The sequence below is a fragment of the Perkinsus marinus genome (genome assembly GCF_000006405.1).
Source record: "Perkinsus marinus ATCC 50983 genomic scaffold scf_1104296970664, whole genome shotgun sequence".
In the NCBI taxonomy this organism is placed as follows: Eukaryota; Perkinsozoa; order Perkinsida; family Perkinsidae; genus Perkinsus; species Perkinsus marinus.
The window spans coordinates 461,735-471,611 of NW_003202385.1; the positions used below are offsets into that span (position 1 = coordinate 461,735).

A 9,877-nucleotide genomic window follows, 5' to 3' on the forward strand; every position below is an offset into this window, starting at 1 on the left:
TTTTCATATCCATACCGTACCAATTACTACACTGGTCGATTCTGTTTGTCCGTTCCATGATAGCCATGGGGATACAACCGCTTAGCCTCCTCGTACTCCGGGAAGTCAAAACTGACGTCTGCAATTGCCAGCACACATAGATGGCTCTCTCGATAACTCAGTGAAATTATTACTGCTCTTCATCGATAAGAAGCCAATCTCATATACTACTACCCGTTTAGCCGTAAATCATCCGTTCCGAACTCCTTACGCCACTGCAAGTGATTTCCAAACATTTTCTTGGCATTCTGAGAATTAAAACTCCTCCATTAGAATCTCCCATAGTAGCAGTTAATAGGATACTCTATCACCTGATAGACGCATTTTCGTGCCTTTACAAAGCGTCCTATGTAATGATCATCAAAGATGCACTCGCCGTCGTTTCGAACAGTGCTTTCTTCAATCTCCTCTGCGAAATCCACACGAAGTTGTGCTATCTACGGGGAAAATCCACCACTAAGGATCTTCCACATTTTCACTACAATTTCCTCTTCCGTAACAGGGTGGGGTTGCAAGTCGGCATTGCTGGTCGGCAGAGACGGCCGATTTTTCCGAGGGGTCATTGACAAGCAACGAACTACGGCAAAAGCATCCCCAGAAGGAGCCCAACTGTCGCCTCGACGAGTGGACGATCGAGATCGACAATCACCATGGACTCTTAGTGTTAAAGTAAACGTTCGCTTACCGTGACTGAGCTCAGGAGTTTCCCCATTCACTATAGCAGGCTTACAAACGAATTCGGGTAGGAGTATACAAAACCCAATGAGAATTCCCAAAAATTTTTCCACAATCTATATATTGTCATCTGCATATGTAGTTCACCACGTGCTCCTGCTGACTTGAGTTCGCTTGAGAAAAGAGTGTCTCCTTTCGGGCCCAAAGGGGTTCACTAAAAGCAATACGAGTCATTCCCTACCAGTACTTCACTACTCAATGAAAGTAAATAATTAGTGAGCATCTAGCGTTGACGAGAAATGATAGACTTCATATAGATTCCAATAAGGCGATATATCAACTGAAGCACTTGAAATCAAGTACTCTTCCACAGAGATGATCTCGAAAAGAGAAGTATAACGACATCGGGTGTTTTCTCGGGAATATTATACAACCTAGTGGAGCCTATCTTGCTCAGCGGGTTTGGCTACGTCGGGAAGTGGAGAAATTTTGGTATATAAAAATCTCAAATTAATTAGATAGGCAATTATTCGAAGGTTTCAAGGGAAAGAAACGGGCTTGTTTTCGACTATAGGATGGCAAATTGAGACGGATAATTTCGTGGCGCGTGACGGAGTTAACGACACTCCGCATGCTTTGATGTTGGTCGAGTTACAATGGATTCATTTTCAATCTATAAACGAACGAATACTCGTACGGAAACTACGGACCTCTCGAATGGACATGATGATGTTCCAAATAACAGAATAACCTATCTCTAGTAGGGTTCAACAACTTAACACTCTCACTACTCTGCAAGGACTATAGGCAACGATGTTAAAATAGAATTAAAGTCGTATATAGAACTACTGATGCACAACGCTAGTACGTCACCACTGAAAACTTCATGTTAAGATGAATTCTTCCTTCACTACTCGATGGTATCGAATAGCTAGCGCTTCCTATTTTTCGGTGGAAACAGAATTTCACACTAAGTCTGACATGGTAGACTATACGAGTCACACGTGAGACGCTCATCAACAGCAACAACCCGTCAAACAAGCAAACACAACCCGCAGAAAAACGAGCGGTACAATTTTGCGTAGCATTCTTGATTACTATGAACATTCACTACCACATTGTATTCGCTACCACTACTACTATGAACACAACACAAATGAAAAGTAAAGGCAACTTCCGAAGAAAACACTCAATGGTAAGTAACTTGTCAACTACCAAAGTCTGATGACTACCACTCGAACGACAATGGAATAGCCACATCAGTGATGACTACCACATCTTGAAAAGCGGCTTACAATTGTCGAGTTGTTGAGATCGGAAACGCCTCTATTATGCTATGCTGCAACGAGGGAAAGCAATAAGTTTTTATTGATGATAGTAAACGATCGAACGATCGCAGAAATAAACGTAAAGATTACAATATTATGATGGCTATTATAGTTCGTCATTTTGTTGTTGAACCCAAAGTAAACCGACAACAGATTCCACTCAGGGTCATTATCATAGTATTAGAGCCACCTCAAATCTTGTAGAGGATAATTATTTTTGCCCCTTAGTGTAAAGATCATAATACACTCCCCCCTTAGCAAGAAGAGCATCATGGTCACCATATTCGACGATCTTGCCATCAGCAACAACATATATTACATCACAATTTCGAACTGTCGACAAACGATGAGCGATTGTAACACTGGTACGACCAACCGAGGCGGCATCAATGGCGTTCTGGACGATCTTCTCACTAGTAGAGTCCAATGCACTCGTAGCCTCATCGAGGAAAATAACGTGAGGATCTCTCACAAGAGCTCTGGCAATAGCTGCTCTCTGCTTCTGACCGCCAGATAGACGACAACCTTTCGGACCCATCGGATCGTCCCACTTCACGCTGCCTCCCATAGAAGTAACATAATCCATATTGGACATATTAGCAACCTTCTCCAGCTCAGCCATAGACGCATCCTCCTTACCGTAACGGACATTCTCAGCAAGAGTCATGTCGAACAACACAGGCTCTTGGCCAACATAACCGTTCTTGCCTCGCCACCAGGAGATGTCCAACATACGAATATCCGATCCTCCAACACATACACTGCCGCCATTGACGTCATAGAACCTCTGCATGAGAGCCATCACTGTAGACTTACCGCTACCAGAGGGCCCAACAAAAGCCACCTGCTGACCGGGCTCAATACGGAAGGAGACACCCTTTAGAATTTCAACTTCCGGGTGAGTCGGATACGAAAAGTGAACATCCTTAAATTCGATAATACCATCACCAAGAACACAGACGGTCCCATCAGGAGTTACCGCGTTAATCTTAGACTCCGTATCAAGGATTTCGAACACGTCATGAGCAGCAACCTTAGCCTCGGCGACATCAGGGAGGAAGGCCATAGCCTGCCCGACAGCCATAGCAGCAAACATGATGCCCATCAACGCCTGCAGCATATGAGTGTAGCTCAGACCCTCATGCACCATAAGATGGCCACCATAATAGAACCCGATAGCGTAAGCAAGAAAGATGATGCAGTTGGAAGCACCAAAAGTAAGCCCACGAACTGATGCCGCTGAGAAACTAGTATTACTCGATCTAGCAGCATAACGATCATACGCCTCCACCGTCCACGACTCTGCCATAAACGCTCTAACCGTGCGCATGTTCTGAATGGCCTCTGATGCAACTAGCTGGGCTTGCTTAAGCTCATCCTGCTCCTTCTTGCCCACAACCCTAACAGACATGTTCACCTTCGCAGCGATGCCCAGGAAGGGCACCATAGCGAGCATAACCAGAGTCAACTGCCAAGAGCCTGTAAACCCAATGACTGCACCTACGACCATACCGGTCACAGCCTGGGCGTAAATACCCAGCGAGGCTCCAGTGATGGAGTTCATTTTCACAGCATAGGTCGACAAGGAAGCCGTCAGCTTACCAGCCGCGTGCTCGGGGAAATCAAAGAAGCCCATATCTTGCTCAACTATCTTGTTAAAGCACTGCTTACGAACATTACATGTGAAGTTCTCACCAATGACCGAGAACCCCAACGACTGCATCACATGTCCAACAAAGAGCAACGCGCCCAGTCCCACATAATACAGCGACACTGTGCTGACCCGATCCATGATCAACAACGGGGGGTAATAGAAAGCGGTAAGTGCATGGGCTAGAAGCAGCGCATTCAAGGGGAAACCAGCACCCGAGATGAAGGCACCAAAGATAGCCGGGATGAACCACCACTTCTCATTCCGGCTCAAACCGATGAGACGCTTCCACGGCGTTTTGTACGACTTCGAAATCAACTTCTTACGTTCCGCCTCGATCTCCTCCTCAGTTTTACCCAACAACCTGTTCTCGAAGTCCTGGTCCTCCTCCTCGGCTACACCCCCTAGAGTCAACTCAGACTGCTTCCTCTGAGAACTAGCCTTACGTAACATCTCACCAGCAGCCGACAAGGAACGACGAGTGCGCTCAGCATGAGCCTCAGCAGAATGTTCAGTACTCGCCGCAGCCTGAGCCGACACCAACGCACTGTACACCCCAGCCATGGCCATCAACTCCTCATGGTTGCCCTGCTCGACCAAATTCCCCAGATGCATAACGAAGATCTTATCAGAGTTCTTGATAGTAGACAAACGATGGGCAATCGAGATGGTCGTGATGCTGACTGTCGTTTGCAAATAATCGATAGTAGCTTGAACCATCTTCTCACTCTCATTATCAAGAGCTGACGTAGCCTCATCGAGCAAGAGAATTTGAGGATGGCGCAGAAGGGCTCTCGCAATAGCAATCCTCTGTTTCTGACCACCGGAAACCTGACTACCGCCAGGACCAGCATATGTGTCGAACCCTTGTGGCAGCGATTCAATGAAGTTGAGAATCTGAGCCTTCTTGCATACATCTCTGATGGCCGCCTCCGACGGGAGATTCTTACCAACCAGACCGTACGTGAGGTTGTTGCGAATGCTGTCGGCGAATAAGAACGGCTCTTGCCCAACATAACCAAACAAAGCACGATGCTGGTGAACTGGCATACTCTTGATATCAACACCATTGACCAGAACCTAACATGAAATACACGACGCCAAGTAAAACTATAAAGCAGCCCACCCGTCCTTCCACGGGGTCGTAGAACCTCTCGATGAGCTGCACCAGAGTAGACTTGCCCGAGCCGGATTCACCAACGAAAGCTACCTTCTCACCACGTTCGATACTCAACGACACGCCTTTGATGACCTGATAAGGCGAACCTTATAATGCACATAGCCGACTACCACCTACCTGTAGTTCCGGTCTAGCAGGGTAGTTGAACTTCACCTTCTCCAACTCGAAAGTGTCAAGTTGTGGCGGTTTTATAGCCTCAGCCTCGTCCATGTCGGCCAAACGACGCACCTCTGGCTCGATCAAGGCCTTCTCCTCGAACAGCGGATAGATCTTCCCACCAGCAGCACACCCCTCAGCGAAGGCCTGATGATAAAACTCACGATTTCACACTCCAACTGAGTAGCGATGATAAACTTACTTGCACATGGGGGGCGATCTGGGCCAGGGAGAAAGTAGCCATAATGGCAGACATGAATACAGTGAGGACATCACCGCCTTGATACGGCAATCCTGTGGATGGATTCGTCACACCATCACGAATCAGAGAACCACCATACCAAAAGGTGAGAGCATATGTCCAGAATAGAACTGCCATAGTAAAGCCAATAGAAAGCCCTCGAAAAATGCCCCCGCGTATTCCAGATCTCAGTGCATCTTTAACAACGAGAGCATACTTCACCATAGAGCGCTTCTCCCCACCAAATGCAGCTACGGTCTTCACCGATCCGAGTACTTCCTCTGCTACAGCACCAGCTGCAGCGTACTGTGTCTGGCCCTCCGAAGAAAGGCTTGACATAGTCTTCGCCATGAGGAAGCCGGCAATCATGATAAGTGGTAGAGAACTCATCATAACGAGGGTGATTTGCCATCCTCTGTAGAAGGCTATTATATACCCAACAACCATCATGGCAATGTTCACACAGCACATGGATGCTTTAGAGCCAATAGCATCACGAACCTTGAGGACGTCCTCAGCCATACGCGACGGGATTGCCGCAGGGGTCCTCATGTCGAACCATGCTATGTCTTGACCTATCACTGCTTGCAAATACTTTACTCTCAGACGAGATGCCTGATTCTCAGAGAAGTACGTGAAACAAGTATTGAATATAGCTCCTGTAACAAGGGCAACGCCAGCGAGGATACACATCTGCCACGTAACAGTGACGACTCTATCCATGAACCCGTCAAGGCCACCAGCAGACGCACTAGCGAAGTCGCCAAACAAGAGGGAGAACACAGGCATCAACGCGCCGTTGCACATAGCTGCGATCACACCGCAGGACAGGGCATAATAGTCCGTAGTCGAAGCCATGCTGAATAGCTTTAGGAATGATACAGATTTGAAGTCCTCATCCGATGGGGTGTCACCACTATCTTCCGACGACCTCCGAGCCCGTTTAGAGCAGAATTTGGATAATGAGAGCTTCACCATACTGAAGCTGGATTGACGATAGCCAATTCTTAAAGTAGCGAACGAACAAGATTTTTATAACTGACAAAATAACTTTTCTAACGAAAATACACCCAAACACAACGGAATTGCTCTATGAACATGCTAGCTTAAACGGAGACAAACACAAAGGTAGAATCAACAGGTGTTAATCGTTGGCTTGTTGGTAATCGACTTTCGACATCGTAGTTTCACCTTCAGAGGAATAGGATGAACACGTGCTGAAAATGAAAGCGACGGAATCGCCCATGCATAAAGTCATCGAGACCAGCGACGGCAGCATAAGTGTAAAGCGATACTAGAGGTATCCAAGCTAGACGGCTTACCAAGGCCGCTAGAACACCTATAGCGAGGACAACCTTGTCGTGGTTATATGACAGAGCGAAGTAGAATACAGATTTGTTATTTCCACCTTGGAGGTTGTTCGAGTCGAAGCATCATTATCAACATCCATGGAGAACTTCTTGGACATGAGTTAGCTCTCACGTTGTTAGCTAACATGTTTTAATGCTAGTAAAAAGGCTTGCTTACCCAAGACTGAAGGGGAGTCTACCGGAGCCATGCACATATGGGCGTCTGATCGATATTAGCTGTGGCGTACGCATGTGCATTCTAGTCCTGTGCACCTGCTGCCCCATTGGTCAGTCCCGTCTCGACGGACACCGTATCAGCAGTTCTTACCGTCTTGTGTTCACAATGGGCACCCCGAGAACACAGAGCCGCAAATTCGGCAATGCAGTTCATAGTAGTCGACTTTCACCCTTTCTATTGGATACTGGGGTCGTTCACTAAACCAAATTCGAGACTCAGGATCGATTCCAGAATCGCTTATAACAAGTATAGTACAATGCTATAATCGACTTTAAATATGGAGGGGACTGTGACGTAGTATTGTACCGGTTTCCAATGCAATTTTCGCTACGCCCAAAAAATTAGAGTTGACTTTTCATGTTTGTGTTGACTTTTCATGTTTGTGAAGTACGGTAAACCTCATCATTTCTAACTCGTACACACACACACACACAACTTTGAATGTTCTGCCATGGAACGATATTTCGTCGAGACAATTCTGATTAGGGGTGCGGTTGGCAGGTTTCATGTCCAGCGTCAACGCGAAGCACGTGGGAGCTTAATGAGATTGTATACTGTGTTAAACTGAGAATACCCGATAATCAACTTACAGGTGCGCCATCAGATGATGTAGAGGGCCAAGATGGATAGAAGGTTTCTTTTAGCGGTGAATTTCCCACTATAATAGGGCACCGAAGGCGCCGTGCAGCCGCGGTCACGGATAGTTATTGTGCGTCGCCTTAGTCCGCACAAGAGCCGTTTGGCGACCTTACTCAAAACAAAGAACAAAACAGAATAAGTACAGCTCATGGGGCATTGTAAGATATCTGCTAGAGTGCTGGCCCTTTCTGAATTGCAAACGATAGTAAATAAGAGTTTCTCGACACTGCTGTGAGAAAGTTCGGTGTACCTGCTGCACGCATGCGCGTGGCAGGACGGAGACAGCAGTTCGGTCCAGTGGTAGACCAGGCTTCCTGTGAGGGCTCCTCACTGGAGAGTTGAGGTGCGATGCTCCGACCTATGATATGCCTGCAGAATACGGAGTGAGAGGACACCCCCCTTCTCAGAGTTGAACTCCCATTCTAATTGATGGCAACCGAATTCTCTACGCAGTTGGCTCCATCAGCTTTCTTCAACGGCAACGATGAGCTGTCCATAGCCGGCGACAGTCTCCTGAAAACCACTTATTCGTCGTTGTCGTCAGCTGCTGTCCCCAAGGAACACTACTACAAGACGAAGCTCTGTGTTTTCCACACTCTTCAAGGTCGATGTGTTCATGGTGTCAACTGTACCTACGCTCACGGTGTAGATGATTTGGTGTCTCTCAGCGGGCTGCTTGACTCACCTCCTTCTCCTCGTGGTTATTATGGAAATCCCAAGTCTCTTCCGGGCTCTCTTGGTGGGCCTTTTCCCCCAATATTGCGCTCGGCTGGCAAACGCAACAAGCATCGCTATGATGCTCATGGGACTCTTCGTTCGGCGGACGCCTTGGGCCGTGGTAGACGCATGAGTCGCAGACGAACAAGGCCAAGGCTATCAGCTGGAAGACCATGGACTACCCTACGTTCACCTCCAGCAGAGGACCTGCTTTCTGGGGTTCGCACAAGTATTGGCGAAGAAAGCCTCCTCTCACACAGCTCGCTATACTCCACAAACGATAATAAGTTCGACAACGGCAATTATATAAATTACCTGCCATCTGAGGAGAATACTTGGACTGTTGATGACGCAGAGTTTTGTCGAAATGAAGATGCTGCTTCACAACTCTTTGGGGAAGCTCTGCACCTCCTCGATGACAATTCAGCTGAGTATGATTCGTGCGCTTCACGCAACATGCACTATTGTCATTCGTTCCAACCTTATCACTAGAGGTAGATCTGATTCCTCTTAACCTGGCGTATTTCGGTTCATGATTTCATCTCGTCGTTTCGTCGCTAAAGTCTGGCCAAATGTATTAACTTTCAGTTTCGCACACGGCGGCAGTGCCCAAATGAATAGGTCCCTCTCTATTGCGTGGCAATCAAGAGGGATATCTTATTAATAGGAACTCTCTGTGCGACTTTCACAAATGTCGCTCTTAGTGCTTTCTCATCACAAGTGCCGGCCTGCTTACCTAATGGTACTATTAGAGGTTACTTTCTGCAGTACATTCGGTACTCGGCTAACTAGGGCGGTACATGCTCGACTGCTTGGTAGCTCCCATTTTTCACCTTCGTATGGTTCCGACCCCTTCCTAGGCACACGCTTGGTAGGGCTCGTTGCCGTTACATTTATTCAATTTTTCACAGAATGATTCAGTCTTTCCTGGTCGATCTTGTCGTTGTTGATTTATAAATCATTCAATAGATCATATCCATCGACTGTTTCGAGGGGAAACTGTCCAGGGTAGTCTCAGAAGACCAGTAAGGATAATGCGCGATTCGTGACGAAAAAGAACTGCTACTGGCAGTCTGCTAGTCTGATTAGTTGAGTATTATGCTGAAATGCAAGTCGTAGGGACACGGTACTACCGTGACGGTAACTTCACTCACAGTACAGCCATACATACAAGTTTTGAGGGATGACTGGTTCTGTCAAGCCAGCAATCCTTGCATTATGTGGCGCGTTGTAGAGCGCGCCGAATGGCATATGGATCGGTACAATACAAAACAGCACAACAGCGCAACAGCGGAGTGCTGTTTTCTATTTTGGCCCGTAAGAACCGCACATGCTCTTATGTGTCCGCTGTTTTTTAAACGACAAAACAGCGCCAGCTATTTACAAAATCGCACTCTTATCACACATAATAGCACTCTGATTTACAAAAGCGCTCTGACATTATGCAAAACCGCACTTCTGCTGAAACGCTCTTTTCTCTTGGGCAGAAATGCATTTCAGCATGTTTTTAGAATTTGCTCTTTTTCAATTTTCTTCTCGGCAGAAATACATTATGGCATACGCCCCTCTGCCACTTTTCTGCTCATTTCTATCTTTTTTCTCGCATTTTTTTCTAAAACATCGGCGGGTAAGAGAGATTAACTCACCGGAAAGTACTACTTTCT

The 9,877-nt window shown here is 46.8% G+C and overlaps 3 protein-coding genes across 3 annotated transcripts in view; 1 reads left to right on the forward strand and 2 right to left on the reverse strand.

The window, feature by feature from the left end:
* The window catches only part of Pmar_PMAR017187 (conserved hypothetical protein), a gene marked incomplete at both ends in the record, with an annotated part of 4,443 nt that extends 3,841 nt beyond the window's left edge, over nt 1-602 (reverse strand). The window contains 4 exons of the mRNA XM_002767564.1: nt 31-111; nt 214-287; nt 351-476; nt 522-602. Of these exons, the coding sequence (XP_002767610.1) occupies nt 31-111; nt 214-287; nt 351-476; nt 522-602 (362 nt within the window). The remainder of the gene's footprint in view (nt 1-30; nt 112-213; nt 288-350; nt 477-521) is intronic.
* Nucleotides 603-1,908: 1,306 nt separating this feature from the next.
* Nucleotides 1,909-6,128, reverse strand: Pmar_PMAR017188 (ATP-binding cassette protein 3, putative; the record flags this gene model as incomplete). The annotated part of the gene is made up of 4 exons (XM_002767565.1): nt 1,909-4,773; nt 4,820-4,945; nt 4,991-5,176; nt 5,232-6,128. The coding sequence occupies 4 exons, from the start codon at nt 6,126-6,128 to the stop codon at nt 2,254-2,256; spliced, it is 3,729 nt and encodes a 1,242-aa protein (XP_002767611.1). The 3' UTR covers nt 1,909-2,253.
* A 1,791-nt stretch (nt 6,129-7,919) lies between these two features.
* Nucleotides 7,920-9,146, forward strand: Pmar_PMAR017189 (hypothetical protein). The gene has a single exon (XM_002767566.1). It carries the CDS (start codon nt 7,926-7,928, stop codon nt 8,703-8,705), a length of 780 nt encoding a protein of 259 aa, XP_002767612.1. The 5' UTR covers nt 7,920-7,925; the 3' UTR covers nt 8,706-9,146.
* Nucleotides 9,147-9,877: the final 731 nt, after the last annotated feature.